This window comes from Musa acuminata, chromosome BXJ1-5 (genome assembly GCF_036884655.1).
Source record: "Musa acuminata AAA Group cultivar baxijiao chromosome BXJ1-5, Cavendish_Baxijiao_AAA, whole genome shotgun sequence".
NCBI lineage: Eukaryota > Viridiplantae > Streptophyta > Magnoliopsida > Zingiberales > Musaceae > Musa > Musa acuminata.
Window position 1 is genome coordinate 39,104,770 of NC_088331.1, and position 20,248 is coordinate 39,125,017.

Genomic DNA, 20,248 nt, shown 5'->3' on the forward strand with positions numbered 1-20,248 from the left:
TGGAAACAATAAGTATAATAGTTTACCACTAAATAATGATGCTAGATTCATTCTTTTAACTAATGAATTCATCATCTGGTAAATGCTACTAGTTAAGTTTATACATGGTTATTATTTTGAAGAATGTGCTCCTTTTTTTTTTTCTGGTCTCAAATTCAAAAGGAAAAAATATTGCAATTTATTGCAGGAGGAAGCAAAGAGTAGATTTTTCTGTATGTTCAATCAGATCAAAGAGAAAGATGCTTCAGATTAGCTTTCACAAACCAAAAGAGAAGTGATACAGTTTTAACAGGAACATTAGCTTCTGTTTTTAGTTGCAGATATGATTGTGAGATCATCAAATTCATTATAAATGATGCAAAGTGCAGGAACAAGGAACTATCATGCTTCATTAACTCGGAATACCATGCAGTAAGAAACGATGATTTCATTGGAAAGCAGAAATAGCATGTGTCACAATTCATGTGTCATAAGATATGTGTTCAGGTCAACTATTTGACAAAGTTGAACATTTATTTCAACCAAAGGAGAAGTGATACATACAAAATTGTTTCGATGAGTGTATAATAAAGCTATTCGTTTCTGCATTAACATAATACAAGTAGAAGACAAAGGGGACAAGATTTTAGCGTACACCAGATCGCCGACCTCAGTATTATCTGTTAGAGACAAGCAGGTTTCTTGCATGGTCTGAAGCCCTTGAAGCTGCTTTGAGCATCAAAATCCTCTTCCTCCTGCATCAACAACAGAATTCATTGATTAGCAGCAAAACAAATTGAGTTAAAATATATAGACGACATAAAATAACCAAATTATAACTCTAGTTTTAAGCGGGAATTCATAGTATATATCAAGTTTAAGGCTACTTGTGCCAAGCAAAATATTATGACTTTTTGATGGATTATATGTATCGATTACTTGTACAAGAAAGGCTTGAGAAAATAAAATACCATAAATTACTGCAATAAACTAACGTACATGTGATGTTATTTGCAATGAGCTACATCAGATAACTACATCTTGACGAAAACATCTAGAACATAAAATGAGGGATAAATTTGGTTCTATGCTAGGATGATCGGTTGATAGATAACTTATCAGAAAGATATTGATTGCCTAAGCAGAAAGCAGTGAGAAGAACATTTGCAATCAAATAATACTTGGACAACAGATCATTCAGGTGTCTTTTATAAACTGAAAAATCTAATTTGAAGCAACCTTTCCTTCTCCAATTCCATCTGCTCCTTGCCACGGATAGTCAGAACTAGACCTGTTTAGATGACATTGGCCCATTGAACCATCCTCTTGCACAGGATTTATGTCTGGCGAAGAAGAAAAATGAGTTGGAACAGCACAATGACTTTCACTGATGCTTCTTTTCCTGGCAGATGATGATTCGGCTGTTGAAAGTAAATCGACATCCATCTTTGACTTCTCCACAGTATTAGAGTGTGAACTTAAGATAACTGCACAGGGTTTTTCTCCACTTGGATCCCTTGGTTTCTTGTTTACTGAGATATCCTTCATATTGTGAATAGAGGGCACTCTTTGATCAAGAGATGAACTAGTGCAATATACCTCTTTCTTCACGATGACTTTTGGGATGTCCAAACTATTCAAACCAATCAAATTATCAGCTACAACTTCATCTGAACTGCTTAATTTTGCAACTTTTGCAGCCCTATCAAGTTCCCACATCATGTCCACAGCATCATCAAGTCGCTCCCTAGCTGTAAGAATTTCTACGATTGGCCTTGGGTAGTTCAATCCTAGCTCAACACCAGCTGCTTTTAGCACTGTACTCGGAGCATCCCACGGATGGTGAATCCATTCGGTTGGCAGTCTCGCAAGCTCTGGAATCCAATTTCTTATATATTCACCATCTGGATCATACTTCTGACCAAGTACCTGACTCCAAATCAAAATGATGGTATCTATTGAGAAAACAATGTTTACCAATGAAATGCCTAGGCAGACATCCAGATGAGAGAATATGTGTGAAGTTTGTATTGTCAAGACAGAGAAGTCTGCAACAAATCATGCTTACAATGAAGGAAGCATTTCAGTTTTACCCAAATGACCAGCACAAGATTTACCAGACATCAGCTGAAATGAAATGATGTGATGGACAACTAATAGAAATGAGAGCACAAAACGATGCAGTGAGTTAGTCTCAGAACAAAAAAAGAAAAGACCACTTTCTCCTAACAGAACAAGCAAGAAACAACAGTTCCTTTAATTACTAACCAACAAAGCACAGTATTCTTGCTGATTCGGGGGATATTAGGAGGCCACACACTCCTTGATTCTTTGCATGTTGATAAAGTTTCTGATTGTTATACTACATGTATAAACCATCTAAAATCTCTCTAATATTCAATCTGATTAAAGATTATATTATATTGTTTTATATATGTTAATTATGTCACCCCCAAAAGAACTCGTCAAAATTTGTAGTTATATAGAAATGCTAGTCAATAACCAATCATATTGTTTCGGTGCGGTCACAAGACTTCTCTGTAGATGTTACAGAATGCATACCTCAGGATTGTCAAGACGTTTGAGCTCATGACCATCGGGTAAGCTTCCTGATACATACTGCCAACCAAGGATGTCACTTTCGAGATCAGCATCCAGCAATGTGTCCCAGAAGTATTTCATTCCCCAGGTCCACGGAAGTAGCAAAATCTTCACAAAAAAACTTGCTACAATCACTCTAGTTCTATTGTGTATCCAGCCAGTTGCCCAAAGTTCTCTCATTCCTGCATCCACCAAAGGATACCCAGTCTTCCCCTGCCTCCAAGACTTGAACTGGCCTTCATCAGCACGCCAAGGGTAGTGTTTTAGATTACCCAGTAGTGATCGCTCATATGTGAATGGGAAGTTAAAACAAAGATAACGCGAGTATTCTCTGAGACCAATTGATTGCAGGAAAAAGTTCACACTTTCTTCTGCTTTACAGTTGCCATCCTTTGCCCACTGTATTTGCTTCATTCTGACATTTTGATATATTTTTCTAACACTGAGTTCACCAAAATGTAGATAGGGTGACAGCAATGAGGTAGTAGTGCCTTCTACCTTCATTCTATTATTGGAATATTCTAGAAGATGCTCATCAATAAATTCACTCAACACCTTGTCTGCATTGCTCCAACCTGGGGACCAGGCCCTGCTTAATAATGCATTACTCGATTTTTCTATTTCATTTTCAAGCCCAAACTCTTCAATCGAACAACTTTCGACACTTTCTGTACCTGTCACATCAGAACAAATGAGATGAAACATACATTAGTGTAGCATGCAAAACATATATTAGTTTCTAAATTGAAAAGTTCCCATTAGCAATCTTCTTGTGAGAAGTGACATGATTTGAAATAGTAAATGAAACTTGCAGCAGCACATATCCAAAATTTGCTCCTTCTTATCCAAGAATTTTATATTATCATGTTCAAATTGACAAACAAATTTCATAGATGTCAGTATAAATGCCACAACCAGATCAGATGAAAAGCTAAAGCTGCTATAGAGATTAGACTAAACAAGCTTCCAGTGATGATAACCCATAACCTCCCTACCCACAATATTACAGTAAAACCATTAGTATCTTTTGATAAAAACAGATCTATATTGATTGACTCCAACTGAAAGGTCAATTTTAAGTACAAGGACAGATGACTTCTGCAATTGCTGGGCACGTGTATATACTTCTCCTAATCTATAAGACTCTCAAGAGTCCAATATTTTTTAGAGGACCTTCGTGTAACAAGCTGCATGAAGAAAGTACTAGAGATCCATGCGGCCCACTATAGCAGTGAATTTTTTAATGTTCGGCTTGTAGGAACAAGTAGCAAAATCATAAGATTATTAGCTTAAGTAAACTAATTTGTCTTACCCCAGGTCCGGGGTTGCATTTTGGCTAAGATCCTTAGAGTTTCAAGATCATTTCAGAGCCAACCATGACCTACCAACAACCTGCTAAATCAAGGTTCCGTTACAGTATAAGTTTGCAGAAAACATGGCAGTATGTCCAAAAGGGAGAAAAAAAAATAAACAAGGGGTATATATAACTTAAGTGAATGTGTTATAGTCATCATAATGTAGTTGGTTTTTGACACTGAATATCATAATTACATGAGTAATTTTACCTGTAGGAGGAACCAACTTCCAGGGAGGAAGAAGCATTGTCAGCTCATTTGGCATGCTCCTGCATTTGCCCCAGTATGCATCAAAGGTTGTAAAAGCAAGTCCACTTTCATCATAAACTCCCCACGGTTCATATAAGAGATCACCATTAAAACTTTGCACACTGATTCCAAGGCTCACTAGCTGACTTTTTATTTTATGATCACGGACAAGTGAAACAGGATCTGAACAGTAAGGTAAAATAAATTGAAAAGGAAAACATAAGATCAATAAAGACAGTTATCTTCAGATAGGACACAAAATCACCATGTGCAGAAGTTGACTAATCTAGACAGACCGAATAGCCCTCTCAAGATACATGCGATCGGAGGTATACAAAAAATAATTTTCCATTCAAATCCTATCTATCAAGTGTGAGCAACTGAAGATCCATTGTTCAGAAAATCTGCATAGTGGGGTACAAGTCCTTCAATGCAATGCTTACAGGATGATAGAAGTACTGAAAGTAAACAGACTAATATCATGATGTGAATGCAGAAGGCTACCAAGACCTTTAAGGTAACACATTTCTTTAATAATATTCCATGCCTACTTGCACTTTTGAACTATATATTGTTGGAAAGTTAGAAAGCAAAGTCTTGGATGTATCCATTAAGTTAGAAATACACATCATTGCACTTCCACTGTGAGTTCATAATATCTGGCATATTGTGTTCCCGATACCTTGTGCTAATATTTTATACAAACAATAGAAAGGCAGTTATAAAGATCAGCTGAAAAGAAGAAGGGGAACAATCATCTCAGAGGAGAAAAGGTAAATAAAGTTCCTAAATCTCCACATGCAGCTCAAAGAAGAATGTGTACTGCTGCAATAAACTTAACATGATAAGAAAATTCATTAGCCTTATCAGAGACCGAAAACAAACCGCATTCCAATAGACTCTAAAAATGGAACTAGAATAACTCGAAACATCAAAGCATGATTTTTTGTGCACATTGTCAGTCTTACAAAATTTTTGACTTGAGACAAATTTAAACAACTGACAAGATAAGAATGGGTGTCAGTCTCACCAAATTTTTAACTCGAGACAGATTTTAACAGCTAACAACATAAGGATGGGTATAGGACTTACATTAACAAAAAAATTTAAGATGTTCAACAAAACAATATTAAGAGGTTATAGCAAAATTTTTAATATGTTACAATCATTTGTTGGGTAATTTTGCTTGGATTCAAATGCCAAAGACAGGTTGACCATCCTTATCCAAATGTTTTGGCTTTGGCTAACATTGCTTCATTCATGACCATAAGAGATAAATCTTTATCTAATTTATTCAATATTCTCTCACTTTTATCTCTGGTCATCCAGTTTAAACTACTTTGGTTGGGTTAGTAACCCATTTTAACTCGATAATGTTTCATGAACTGAGGCACTCTAGTTCAGCTAAAAGGTTTATTAGAGCCAATGTTATTTTGGCCCCTATGTCCCAATCAGCGTATGCCAATCTTTTGTATTTCCAGCTATTTACAGATTTTACAATTGTTATTTAGTGTCAAAAATATTATATTTTAAGTCTATATTGAGCTTGGACACGATGTTTATTGGATGGACGAGTATCAAGTACTATAGCATTTAAAATTCCTAATTTGTGTAAGAAACCGAAATGTTTGAACACTTAGAAACCCTTTTTCGAGGAAATACATTTCCAAACCCAGATTGAGCAGATCTATGGAGAGATATCTGCAAAATCGATAAGAACCACAAGATCAACCTGATAATTGGTCATCAGAACAAATGATTCTTTTTGCAATGGCCTACTCATATTCATACCCAGATTTTACCCAAAAAGTGTTGTACAACTTGGACTCCATGTATACCATTGTCAAAACAGATCACAAAATGATTAGAAACAAAAATTTAGACATCTTTGCTTTAGGTCAATAATCATCACAGTTTTCTTGGGAACAAAGTTGCAAGATGCTATTAAAAATTGATCTTATCTAATCACCAAACCGAAACATCATTTTCAAACACAGAATCATACAGATTTAACAATCGAATGGAGTGGAACAAAACAAGAAGGAAACCAAGAGCGAAGCATTGGTGCATCAATGAAGAGAATAGGAATTTTGGTGTTGCACTGAATGGTTCTCGAAAATAAAATAACTTAGATATAGGACATAAGCCAAGAACCCAACAAGCAGGAAACCTCCCAAAACGAGACAAACATTAAGATAACTTACCGTAAAGATGATTATAGACCAACCTAGTAGCCCTAATTGCACCAATGCACTGCAAAAGGGCTGCTAGAGTGCTTTCAGATCTGATGAACGTGAGAGGAGCGCCGAGGGACCTCAACGACCGATCGAGGTGGGCGAGGGAGTGCTTCAGCCACCACCGGGAGACTCGACCCGGGTAAAACTGGCCCTCTTCACTTGGACACCATATGAAAACCGGTAGGACGCAGCCGTCCTTGGCAGCGGCAGACAACGCCGGATTGTCCTCGATCCTCAAGTCCCTCCTAAACCAAACAACAGTCTTGGCTTGGCTTCCCATGATGACAAGAATCTCAGGCTCGCATGATCAGGCGGCAAGAACTCCACCGCAAAGAAGACAACCTGCAAGAACCTTCCGGAGGTGCCTACACCCAACGAGCCGTTGGAGAAAGGAAGCCTGGAGTTGGGCAAGAGTTTAGGCCGTGACATGTACCAGAAAACCCAAAACAAAAATATCGTTCGAGGAACAGGGGAAGATGCCCATGGTTGCAGCGAGATGTGGATGGACACGGCAACAAACTGCTCTAGATCTTTCAACAACCCGAAATCGATCTTCCAGATTCCCCTCCAGAACAACGATCGAGAAGCAGGCAACAGCTCTCCTCCACCTTGGGCACCCTAGTACGAGACCGTGACACAAGAGCAAGAAGATGGAAGGACTGGCGTCCAGCGCTGGCCCCACCAAGCACGAAGACCGCAGCAAGATGTGACCAATCAAAAGCAGACGCGAGCAAGCAGATCCTCCTCGATCTTTAGCCACAGATGCAACCGCGGAGCAAAGGAAGTCCAAATTCAACTCCAGAGCATCGTCTCCTCCCCTCACCTCACTCTGTATGCGGAGCAGCAAGAAGCCGGGGGGGCGGGGGTCATGTCATGAGTCAGCCTCCCAACCCACACCACCCTGCTCCCCGTTGAGAAATCTGAAGCTTCGGAACACTAGATAAACACACACATGGGAGCAAAATCAACCGCCCAACCAGAGACGTTGGTGCTCAATAAAAGTAATGGAAGCTGTTTTGCTGGTGTTTACCAGCGACCAGCAGCAGCAGCAGCAGCGGCGGCTACTTATTATTATTATATGCTCACCCATCCCATCACCCCACCATGAACCCAGCATCCACACGTACCGCAAGACACAGGTAGCACAGCGTCGATCCGAGGAAGGTGGCCTTGGTCACTACCATGCACCTGTATTTCCGAATAAACCTTGCCTCCTGCCGCTTCTTACCCCGAAAGTGGGCGTCACATGTAGACAGCTGCGTTAGAGAGGGAGGGAGCGCATCGCATCAGTCTCTTTCAAGCAGCGCTGGCGCGGGAGTTCCTTTCTCCGCTTCTCTCGTGCCCATGCTGGGAAGACGGGCCCCCCCCCTTTCGGGTCTGGAGCCGATGGAAGTCCAGAACCCAAACCTCCACCCGATTGGGGTGGGCGGAATCCAACCATCCGATCCGGTTCGACCATGACGAATACATTGATCGGATAAGAAGCACATATCCATCTTTTTTTTTTCCTACGTGAACCGGATAAGAAGCACATATCCCGCACCCCCTCCCTGCCCCTTTCGTGTACGCTTCTCGGAAGAGAACGAGCGGCGATGACAAAGCAGCGTCCGTATCCAAGCAACCTGCAGCACGGGCGTCCCCAACGAATCTCACTCCAAATATCAGTATCCCAGACAATCGTTGGGATTCAAGAAAAATCGCACTCGGTTGTTGGAAGTAGCTGTGCATCTTCCTTTCTTTTCGTTTTCTATCTTGAATATGTTAAAACATGATTGGGCGAGAATAAGCTCACATAATGTTGCTGTTGAATAGTACAACACAAGAGTCTTCGTGAAGCTTGGACATCATCCGTCTCGGTCATTTTTGGCATCCCCACCCCTGTACTGCTCTGATACTTCCAAAAACTGGATTGGATGTTTGCTCTCGGTGCAGAGTACAGAAAGCCCCACGCATGCAACAAGCACATCGGATGCTACGGACTACAGCGATGAATGATTGAGGACCTTCCAGAACTCCAAATTGAATTATGATACATGGATACAACAAGCATTACTTTAACCAAGCTACTCGATGTGCTCATTAACATAATAAGCATATGTTTCTAGCTCTTGGCTGATGACGATCTTCGCAGCCTTTAGTAAAGGCTCTAATAGCAAGATGCTCCGAGGAAAATGTCACGAACGCAGCCAATATAAGACCACCGCCGACCATCAAACCCAACCTGTCAATGGGAGTAAAATAAAAGATAAAAAGGAGAAAAAAAATGAGAACATGGAAAAGGAAAATAAAATTCGACATGAGTATATAACAATACAATCTAGTTCGACATTACAAATACCATCATGCACCAAAAAGCCCGAATGTTAATGGATCATGCTCCGCGTCCTGATTCACATGAGCTATCTTATGGCTCTAAATACTAAGACCATAAAAAAGAAGCAAACTTCCATCATACATTCACCAGGACTCACCCACAATACATGACCTAGATGTAAGGTTTCCTAAGGTAATTTCAAAAGAATATATTTGTAGAAACAGCTTTCTATACACATTCTTTTTTACTTTTCACTATGTTGCATTCACTAAGAATATCTAATTTACTACCAGATGTTCAGATAAGATGTGAACTCAAACTTGACAAGCAGTAGAAATACTGCTAAAACACATGCATTCCTTACTGAGCCAGAAAAGTAAGTCCTCTCAAAAGAGAGAATGCCATCAAGAAAGCAATAGTTTGCTCCTCTATTATCATAAAACACATCAAGATTCTAGATACACTTACCATAATTGTAATAAAAATTCAAATTGACAAGCACACAAAAACAATGTCCACACTATTAAAGGACAATGATCAAACTCTTATTTCTTTACAACAGTAGTTAGTCATTAAAAATCTTGTGAAAAAGGATGTGTAAAGAAATTGAATAATATAATTGAATTCATATACACAACAAACACCATAACCGACCAAACATAATCTTTTATACACACACACACAGATATAATATATATATATATATATATATATATATATATATATATATATATATATATATATATATATATATATATATATATATATACTGTCCTCAAAAAATTAAATTAATAAAAAAAATCAGAAGATAAAGCAAACAACTTGGAAATTCAAATTTCATAGCAGAGTTGTAATAAAAGGATAATATAAAGAGACAGCCAGAAAATTATAAATGACGATATAACCAGATCTGCAGCAATTCAATAATTCCTTCCTGATCTAGTACTAGTTAATCATAGATCCTGATCAATCTACCTTGCAAAAAGAGCAGTAATCCCCAAAAGGCATGGCATTGAAGGAACAATGACAGCGAGAAATGCCATCCCTAGCCAATAGAACCATGGCACTATGTCACAGCTAGATGAACTGCGTTGAGAGCCTGCATAAAATATCTGCAGTTAGATTGGTGCAACAAAGGAATCACCAAATGAAACTTTTCATTTAACTCGACAAACCTTTTCCAGAGTCATAATCGGAAGAATCAAAGCGATTATGATTAGTTTGATTCCCTGTCGACTTTCCCCATTGATATATAAAATTTAGATAACTCCCAAATATTATGAAAAAAGTCACAAAAGTCCACTCGTACATCAGCAGTAAGCCTGTCCATGGCATTACTTGATGAGGAACCAATATAAATGAAAGACCAAGAGATAGCGCAGCAGCCACAAAGCAGATAAAAACAGAGATTGCACCCAAATGAGCAGGCAGCTTGGAATGTGCACCGGTTGAAAACTGTCACGAAGTAAAAATGACATATGAGAAATATACAAATGCAAATTTACATCTATTGCACTGCATAGGATCCACATGAATCAAATTGTGAGAACTACACATTGATTCACATACAGTTAAGTAGTTAACCATACAGGCCAAGATCCTACATGCATTAAACAAGCTCTTTTTTTATATCAGCAACAACAGAAAATTTTAATGCTGATCTCCAAAATGCATAATAGGGGTTTCCATAAGTTATTCAATGGGTGGGGAGCACAATTTTCAATTATATGGGGATGAATTGTATACTCTTCTGTGTTTAGACCGTATGCATGCTAAATAATAATCTTCATGAAAACTCATAAGTGTTACATCTGAATCCACTATCTTAGCATCGACTATGTAAATAACTATGAAGCCACTCAAGATGGTTAATGACTTTATGTTGCCCCAAGATAATCATGATCAGAACGTGTCACTCTACCTACAGTTGTCGAGAAGCATGAGATGCAAAAAAAATTTCCATGCCGATGTTCATATATCAATGTTCTGGCAGATACTACATATGGGACCATCCCTTTTTATCTGAGAATTCTTATTTTCATTCCTCATTACTGAATTAGTTAACACCCTAAAATTCCAGTGTGCATTCTCATAATTTAATTATTTTTCTGATTCACAGCGAGAAAAAAAGCCAACAAACAATGAGGAAGTCAATGTAAAATATGATAGTCCATTGAACTAATTACTTTTCTAGATAATGCAAAAATTCCTTAATGGAAAGTATATAACAAATATATATGAACTTCCTAATAACTTTGCCTTCAGAAATGCAACCTGTTGACTCGAATTGACAAAAGAAGATGAAGCAACTCCAACACCAGAATATGCAGGAATGCCTCCAGATCTGTATCGGTAGTAGATTCGCCTTGCATAATCACATAAGGAACTTCGAGAAAATATGGTGGCGAAATCCTTGTTTATCTGCAAGTCGGAAACAAATTAAGTTATACAAGCAATTTTTTCAGTCAACATCATAAATAACAGCCTGTAATGAATCACTAACCTGAAGAAAGGATCGATAGTAACAGAAAATCAGCAAGAAAACAGGAAAAGCAAATAAAAATTTAACCAACAGCTGGTCATTAGGGTTTCTTCCTCCGCCAGTTCCAGGAAGAGAATCTCCAAGTTGTTTCCGAACATTCTGCAGTATTTGTGCAAGTGGTGTTAACAAAAGTTTTCCGACCATTGATTATAGAATTCTCTTCAAGCAAGTTTTCAATTAACTCGAACCAATCACATTTAATACAGTATAAGTAGCTTAAAACGATTCACGGATGTTGCAGATAACTTGAAGGAAAATGTTGTAAAAACAATTCATACAACATTAAATAAATCTGATGGCCAATCACCTGCCATACGTCCACTGGTTTTAGAAGCCAAGCTGTCCACCAATCCCAAGGTTTAAGGGGGCCCAGGGTGTAATGAATAACTCTGAGTTCTTTCTCATCAACCATCCACTGGTCAGGAAGTGTAAACGTAAAAGTTCAGCAAATAATGCTAAAAAGAGAACACTTGAAAAAAAAAAGTCAAACTGTTGCAAACATCAGCACTGCAAGTTATCGTAAAGTATGATTTTACAAAAGAGACCATTAAATTAGCAACAAGCTAGAGTCGCTTAAACATGAAAGCTATATAAAAATTTCCCATTAATGTGTTGATCTAAATATGACATAGGTCGCATCTGGAGAAATACACACAATGGATAAAGTGAAACAAATCCAAGGCACTCCACAAAAATCCCTCTTTTGTAAAAGCACACATCGGCAACCTAATCATGTTGTTAGATCAAAGTTTTCACTTCTTAGAAACTCGAGCATTATTCAGGATCATTCAGTTGGTGCGGTTTTTTGGTGGTCAACTAGCTCGTCATTTGTTGCTTTGATGGGAAAGGAGATACATGTAATCAAACAAGAACTAAGATGCCAGAATAGAAATCTGTATTATACACTATGCCAAGTGGTACAAAATAATGGATTTTGCCAGGTCTTGTTAGCTATATAACCAGTGATTTAAAAAACGCTAGACGTCAAGTTCCCACAATGCCCAAGACGAGCGAAGTGAGACGCCATGAAATATTAAAATATAAAAAATATATAATATAATTGATAAATATAATTATTTAAATAAAAATATGATATTAAATTAAAAAGATCTAAAGTACCAAATCACATTATCCATCTTCTAATAACAAAAATGTCAAGAGACTCAAACAATAAAGTTTAAATAAACAAATATTAGCAGTGTTAAAATCTATATTATCAATCTAGTATATAAAGATTACTTTGTATAGTACTTAGAGAGAGAGAAAAGAACTATTTATTAACAGTAAGAGGATAAAATTGCCATCGACAATGTGGAAAGTGAGGAGAGGCAGCGATAAGAAGCTGCCAGCAGCAGCGGAGGATTAGTTTAAGACAGCTGTGGCAGCACTGCGAACGACAGCAACGGACAGCAGCAGGGGAAGCTGCAGATAGCAGCAGTGATGGAGGTTCCAGAGGGAGTCCGTCGATGGCAAAGGAACCTATGATACTCTCCCTCGACAAGTTGAGGAACTGCACACGGAGCGATGGTGGAAGGAAGCTACGGGCTCTTGTGAGGCTATCGGACCCATCTGTCAACGATAGAGGAAGGCTCGATCTGCTGCATTTGCCGTGGAGGCAGCGGCAGAAAGCATCAGTGACGGAGGCAGAAACAACGCTAGGGTTGGCTCGAGGTCGCGTAGGCATGAAGTGTCGCTTTTGAGGGTAAGTAACTATGTTAGTTGGTTCAATCAAACCAACTAACTATTGTTGAACCAAACCAAACATTTAAGTCTGGTTTGATTGCGTCATTTGAACCGGGCGCTCGCCCAGAGCGCCCGACACCTGGGTTCAGGCGAGCGCCCAGGCGGTGCTTCATTGAAGCATGCCGCCTAGTCCACACATGAGGCGCTTGAGCCTCGCCTTGCCCGAGCGCCTATTTAAATCATTGTATATAACACAATAGAAAATTAATCATCTAAGTAATAGATCATGCAATGCCACAAAATAACAAAACTCAAAATCAATTAATCATCCATGACAAGCATTCCAAACTCATTACAATATGTGTATCCTCACGCAATATGACATGACTTCCGTTCTTTATTTGGAAAATACCTACAGGTGGCTACCTCTACTCGGAAAGTATATCCATGCATCTTGACAGGTAAGATGTCTCTTATTCACTTTTCCATGAATCTCAAAACAAGACTATCTCCTTGTTGAAAACAATAATATAACCAACGAAACCAAAACTTACATTGATGTACAAAATCCAAATGGCTTTTTGGTTGACCTTTGAAATAACGTATAAGCAATTCTATGCAATCAAAAATGGCTTTTTGGTTGACCTTCGAAAAGGCCATAAAATCCTGGTGATGGATCTTACAGTGGAAAGTGCTACCATACAAGCAGTATCCATGTCAGGCATACCAAATATACATATCATTTCCCAATCTTATCAGCTCGCCAAACGAGAGATTCTTAACAGCAATTTCACAGCATGCTAATAGAGTTCTTTCTTTTTTTTCCTCCTTTCCTTGGTTTCCTATGTGATTCTCTATCTATTATCTCTTTCTTCAAGTGTTCCCAAGCCTCAAATTCTCTACTCCTGCAGCTCGTGCAGGACCCAAATTCTGGTATCAACTAGTTGCTTCAGCAATGAGGACCAGTCCAATGAGGTCTTCAACAACAGATTGTCATAGTCTCACTAGTTGAACTCTTTCTTGAGTGAATCCAGCCTTTCCTGCGAGGAGTCACCAACTTCTAACATTCCCTTGCCTATATAACCAATAGAAAGTGTCTCTTTGTACAGGTAAATAAGCAAGATGACTTTTTTTCTTTTAATTTGGATGGGACTGGCACTGTACAATTTGGATAGGCTTTAAAGAATATATCTCACTTTTTCATATACAAGAACAAAAAAAATTAAAAATACATATGTATTGAATCTAACTGATATATGAATTTATAACATGAGTATGCATTGTTTAACTTGGGGGTTTAAATTACTAAAATAATCTTTTCAAAATTTTAGTTAACTACAATATAAAATAACAGATTCTTTGTTTTTAATTAAAACAACTGATTTAGTAATTATTATCTATAAAAATAATAGTGGTCTATCAGATCACCTATTAACACTATGATCTTCAATTAAAATATGCAGATTTTGTATAATTATGTAAAGAAAGGAGATTGCAGTTGTCATAAAATTTAAATCTGAGAAAAATAAGTGTATTACGTTATCCATTTAATTGAGGTTTCAAATACTGATTAGATATCTACTGACTAGTATCTAACGGCCCGGTCAAGAATCAGTAACGGACTATATATCTTGGTATTAATGGTTTTTTACTATTTTTTATTTTTTTCTTGTTTCAATGATATCATGTGATACATAGCTTGATACTACTTAATTCATTTTTATTTCTTTTTAGTGTCATCGAAGATGTCGAGCGATATCAAACTAAAATTTTAAATACTGATTCAAAAAATGGTAGATTTATTAGATCTACTTATTGAGAGAACATGAAGTACAAATACCAAGGCATTGAAGTCACCCAGACATGCAAACATCATCAAAGGAACAATGGGAATGGGAAAGAAGCAATAGTGAATTACATTTCATCCCCTTCACCTATATGTCTGGTAATCGCTCCAAATCATGATCCAATATGGGGTTCAATCATGGCAGTGACACTGAGTATGCCTTAGAAGTAACACATAAAAAAATAAGAAGCAAGAAGATGCTCTATTCCTTGAAGAGAATGAATCAAGAAGGCAAGGTGCAGATATCAAAGACATGAATCCAATATAGACTTACCAATCCAAGACAAAGAATTACGTATAGCTATCAAACGTGGCAGAGAAGAAGAAAGATGTTGTAAAGTTCCTCTATATCAATGTATTTCTAGTTCATCCATGTTCCTTCAGCAATTGCTTTCAGCCATAATTTAAAATTCATGAAACACCAAAAATGGAGCTAGAATTGATTCCAAAATTTAAATAGATTGTGGTCAAGTATGTTAAAAGGAAGATAAACGAAGTTTGGGTACATGTTATAGGACAACGTGACAGCTGGACAAGGAATCCAGACCATCAGTATGAGCATAATTTATTTCTAATTTTCTAAAATCCACTTGTAAAATCATGTAAGCAAAGATGGCAAGTACAAGAAAGAGAAACACCCTCGTGAACCCATAGGAGATAAGATGATAAATTAAATGAGAAAACAAAGCAGTAATTCAAATGAATAACCTACAAAAAAGGAAAGAACTATTCTTTAATTCCCTCCATATGAGGATATTAGAAAACAACTAAATAATTCTCAAGAATAGTCAGTTGATACCATATGAAGCAGTAACTGTGGATAAGACAAGCAAGTGTAGTGATACAAAATGTATCATTTAGTTCCAATTTCTACCAGCTAATTACCTTATTGGCTAGCATGTAAAGACCAACATCTGCATTATATAGAGTAGAAAGTCGTTGCATTTCAGGCACAGGAATAGAGTTCTTGGCATCTGAAGACAAATCTGGCTCGAAAACATGGGCATTGGGGAAGTCAGAATAATATGAATTCAGAAATCCTTGATCTCCTGCAGAAATTAAAAGAGAAATGAAAAGAATAAGCAAAGAGGATAATAGTGATAACAAGGTATAAATGCTATCACACAACATATTGTTGACCAAAAACCATGATGAGACACTAACTATCGGAGCACTCAACAAGATGACCTTTTTTATTTCTATATTATGGTATCAAATCTAACACAATTTCTTTCAACACAAGCATATTGGCCTTCTGAAGATTGTTTTTCAGATGCCAGACTCTTACTGATGCAGAAAAGTTGTAATTCAAACTTCACAACATGGAAGCATCAAACAGGATAAACTGTCAGCTACAAAGAAGGAAAAAATTCAACATAACATCATCAAACAGTCTAAGGTTCTAGAGCAGTAAAGGGATTAAGGGAAAAGATTAACCTCCAGTGTAAGAATATAAAGAGTTCACTTGGCTCATCATATCTTTGAAAGTGGATTCAGAAGGCTCCACAACCATCACCCCAGAGTTCAATCTTTCAGAGTGTTTCAAGTTTGCACAGAATTTTCCACACTTGAATAGATCCTCAATACTCTTTATGACAATTGTATCAGCATCAAGATATACAACTGATAGTTGACAAGAAAAGCAGAACATCACCACTAAAAGGAGCAATTAGAAAAGCAAGAAAAAGAAGGAAGATCATGCATTTCTAACCATTAAAATACAGGATTAATTTCAAAAATTAAATTACCTTTTCTATAGTTTGTCATATTGAATATCTTCAGTTTCGTGTACACTCCCCAGAACCTTGTTGGCCGCACATGATTTGGATTAGCCAATAAACTTATATGCTCGACAATCCAACCATCAGCCTACAATTGATCTAAAAAGTATAAGTTATTATATAGAATAGAATCAAAAAAACATGTAGACATCAAAATCACAGTAATTATTTGAAAATTTCCAATATTTCCAAAGATGCAAAAGTGATAAAAAATGTACTACCTGTATGATATACAAACTCAACAAGCCAATGTCAGGAAGATTTTATGCATGATTAAACCACATACAGATAAAGAATATCAACCACTAACGATAAAATTTCACATGTGCATTTGACAGCTTTGTATTAAAGGAATTGTGTATCTTTATCATGCTGAGAACTGGCTGTGATATCAGGTGCTCCATGTTTAATCATATATCCACAACAGTAACTACTACTAAATCATATATATACTTGATCATTCTGGCATTCTCACGTGTGCACATATATACATATGTAAACAAATATGTGTATATATACACACACAAATATACATGTACATAGAGGGGGTTACAAACAGGCTCCAACGAATGTGCCAATGAAAGCGTGACATGTGGACAACATTTCTATGACTTTATACATCATTTATGAAGTTAAAATGTGCCCCAGCTGACATGGTGCTATATCAACCATCACTTAATTTACAAGATTCAATCATATAACAACCTAAGACAAAATCTTAATAACCTGATATGGGTAACCACCCATAATAGAAAAGCAACAAGAGTTCAACCCTATAAAGGGGGGCCTCCTCTGAAGCTAAAAGACAAAATCTCTTTCTCTCTCTTACTTTGTTGAGATTTGTACCCTCTCAATGCTTCCAAGTTAATTATGACTTGAGCATTAGGAAGGCCCTGCAGAATACATTTTTGACATCTATCTGCTTTGCATAACTCATGCTTCCCATCCTCCATCGTGTACAGCAGTTTAATCACCCTGACTCACTAGGATACCTCAGTTTAATTATCCTTGCCCTTGGCACCTTGTTTTCAAACCACTATTGCTCAATTCAGCTCAGATGGTACCTCAAAAAAAGCCACATTAGCAAGATCACCCAAATTTGACTTCATAGACAAATGTACATATACATGTGTGCTCACATGTAATCATGTATACAAAAAATATGAACTTACATAAGCACACATATGTACACAAATGTGCAGCTTGTGTATCTACTAGCATAATGCTCCAGTCACAAATGAAGACTAACTCGTCATGAGAAAACAAATTATAAATTAGTGATATCTCATGTGTGAAGACTATGTTTTCTTCACAATTACAGCAAACATGTTTTAAAAAAATTATACCTTCCATCTTTTATAGTTTTATTTAAATCATTGGGTATCTATCCCCAATAGCATATGGGTAAACTGAAAGAAGGAAAGAACCACCTCCTGCCTTTCTCTAATGTTTAGCATATTTCTTTAATTATACAGTTATTAGGTCAAATTGTACACATAATGACTTCAAATTTGATCATGTGCAGTACATGTCAAATGCTAGTATGTACATGCATACAATTTCATGTTTACAGCATAGCAATCAGTAACCTTATTTGGCTGCAAACCAGGGAGTAGTATAACAGAATTTCACAATTCCCAATTATCGAAGCCTCTTCTCTTTTGCTTAAATTTTTGACCGACGTGCGAGGATCAGGCCTACACCAGTCTACTTTAAGTTGAGTTGGCTTAAACATTGACTCAAGGGATTTTTTACCTCACAATGAAAAAGAACGGAATCTTTCTCATCAACATTTTTTACTAAACTAAATACAGCTCTTTCATGTGATACAGCCAACACCTTGTATCTCTTATTATGTGTTATGTGTCCTTCGATCATACCATTTCTTTTGCTCTGCTGCTCCCGTAGCTTGGAAGGAATGTAAATTATGGCTCAGCTATCCAGCCGCAGCCTTCAAGCTAGCGGGACGACATGCTCGGTATGCAAAAGAACTCCAATTATTGGCCTAGAAACAACCACACGCCTCAAAGGTCAAGTTAACTAAAGTGTTCCTTGCGACACTAAAGAACTCCAATTCTCTGAGGTGACAAGAACCGAAGCTTGACCTGACTTATTTTCAGAAAAGAGTAGAGAACCAAAACAGAAAACAATAGGGGGAGGAAACCTACATGAAGAAGCTTCATGGCATAGTCGGAGACGCCATCCGAAACGAGGACGACCATGTCCTTGGTGGACCCGGTGTCACGAATCGACTTCCCAAGAACACGAACGCCGAGGAGGAACTCGTCGCCGTAGAGCAGGGTGACGTAGGCGTCCTCGGTTTTGGCCCTCCCGCAACCCGTAGCTCCGAGAACCAGCAAAACCATCGCCAAGAACCCTAATCTTGCCACAGGCGACCCCATCCTAGGATCCGACGACAAGAATCCAGATCAAGAATAAGAGACGAACCGAATACGAAGCCCCTGTTCAAGAACACGTCTCGAGATCGTCAAGGGAGTGAAGAAGGGAACCTTCCAGGCACCGAAGACGAGGCGAGGGGTGCAGCGGCGGCCTCCGTTGACGGGGAAGAGGCGGTGGTTTCGATCGATCGAGAAGAAAACCAAGTTTGTGGAGTTCTCTTTTTCCTCTTCCCTTTTCCCCCTTCTCTCAATTAAAGAGAGGAGGAGACAAAAGTCCGAAGGCCGCCCCTTCTTGACTTGGAGGATGAGTCATAATAATATCGTGATACGTTAAATGACAATAATATAATTAATATGAAATCAACATATTTATCCTTACCCATATATTGAAATAACATTTATAAGAAAATAAAAATAATCACTATTGTCAATAGTAATGTTAATTAATTTTATAAATTTCTAAAATATTTACACAAAAAATAACAATAAATCGTATTACCCCAACCACTAACACACTATGCTCCTTTGATAATACAATATTGTTACATTATATTTCACTAATTTGTTATAATATGTATCACGGATTACATTAAATATCAATCATCTTAGCACCTTGAAACTTTTTGATTAATATAAGACTTGGTATTATTGGGTCGTGTTGTTAATTGCTCATTTTGGAGGACATATAATCCTTTTATCTTGACTGTTTATGTTTTATATTTATAGCATCATCTTTTTATATCTCATTTTACTTGTCTTCTTACCACTAATAGCGTATTCCCACCTCTTGTGACTACAAAGTCTAATTTGCATCCCAAATAGTATCGTATTCCTTGGCATTTTTAGCTGAAATTTAGATGGATGTTTTTCATAAATAACGCATACTCAATTACATTCACTTTATTGCATTATAATATTATGTGGGTTAGGTTATGATGGCTTACATTTCTTTTGATATGCTCGAAGTTGCATGTGCATGCACACTATGACCCGTCTTCCATGTGCAAATGCATGTGCCCGTTTGATTTATGCTCGTTCGACTCCATAAAGCAAAATAAGATCGTTAGAGACCTAATTACATATTATACGTCTTTAATATTTTAAATTTTATATTTTAAAAAATATATCGAACATTTTTTATTTATAATTATAAAAGTAAAACATCTAAATTTATTTATCATAATATGATCGATTTTATTAATAAAAATAAAGAATAAAAAGATAATTTTAATACTCCAACTTATGGTGATAGATATCGATCC

At 37.2% G+C, this 20,248-nt stretch overlaps 2 protein-coding genes across 2 annotated transcripts; both read right to left on the reverse strand.

Annotated features, from left to right (window-relative positions):
- Nucleotides 1-494: 494 nt before the first annotated feature.
- On the reverse strand, nt 495-7,647 carry LOC135674221 (cryptochrome-1-like). The gene is made up of 6 exons (XM_065183845.1): nt 7,452-7,647; nt 6,389-7,357; nt 4,146-4,367; nt 2,542-3,254; nt 1,219-1,908; nt 495-734 (listed from the first exon to the last, which is right to left on the reverse strand). The coding sequence occupies exons 2-6, from the start codon at nt 6,699-6,701 to the stop codon at nt 663-665; spliced, it is 2,010 nt and encodes a 669-aa protein (XP_065039917.1). The 5' UTR covers nt 6,702-7,357; nt 7,452-7,647; the 3' UTR covers nt 495-662.
- Nucleotides 7,648-8,193: 546 nt separating this feature from the next.
- On the reverse strand, nt 8,194-19,276 carry LOC135674222 (inositol phosphorylceramide glucuronosyltransferase 1-like). The gene is made up of 11 exons (XM_065183846.1): nt 19,098-19,276; nt 18,756-18,990; nt 16,555-16,675; nt 16,244-16,429; nt 15,692-15,855; nt 11,585-11,692; nt 11,239-11,376; nt 11,010-11,156; nt 9,911-10,190; nt 9,711-9,834; nt 8,194-8,642 (listed from the first exon to the last, which is right to left on the reverse strand). Exons 2-11 carry the CDS (start codon nt 18,987-18,989, stop codon nt 8,501-8,503), a joined length of 1,644 nt encoding a protein of 547 aa, XP_065039918.1. The 5' UTR covers nt 18,990; nt 19,098-19,276; the 3' UTR covers nt 8,194-8,500.
- Between the last annotated feature and the right edge of the window lie 972 nt (nt 19,277-20,248).

Coding starts and splice junctions, on each gene's coding strand:
- LOC135674222 (XM_065183846.1), bottom strand. CDS start 18,989: ATGGGGTCGCCTGTGGCAAGATTAGGGTTCTTGGCGATGGTTTTGCTG. Junction 16,430..16,554: donor TATGACAAACTATAGAAAAG/GTAATTTAATTT, acceptor GTCAACTATCAG/TTGTATATCTTGATGCTGAT. Junction 8,643..9,710: donor ATTACTGCTCTTTTTGCAAG/GTAGATTGATCA, acceptor TCCCATTGACAG/GTTGGGTTTGATGGTCGGCG.
- LOC135674221 (XM_065183845.1), bottom strand. CDS start 6,701: ATGGGAAGCCAAGCCAAGACTGTTGTTTGGTTTAGGAGGGACTTGAGG. Junction 3,255..4,145: donor GAAGTTGGTTCCTCCTACAG/GTAAAATTACTC, acceptor CTGATGTGACAG/GTACAGAAAGTGTCGAAAGT. Junction 1,909..2,541: donor AACGTCTTGACAATCCTGAG/GTATGCATTCTG, acceptor ATTTGGAGTCAG/GTACTTGGTCAGAAGTATGA.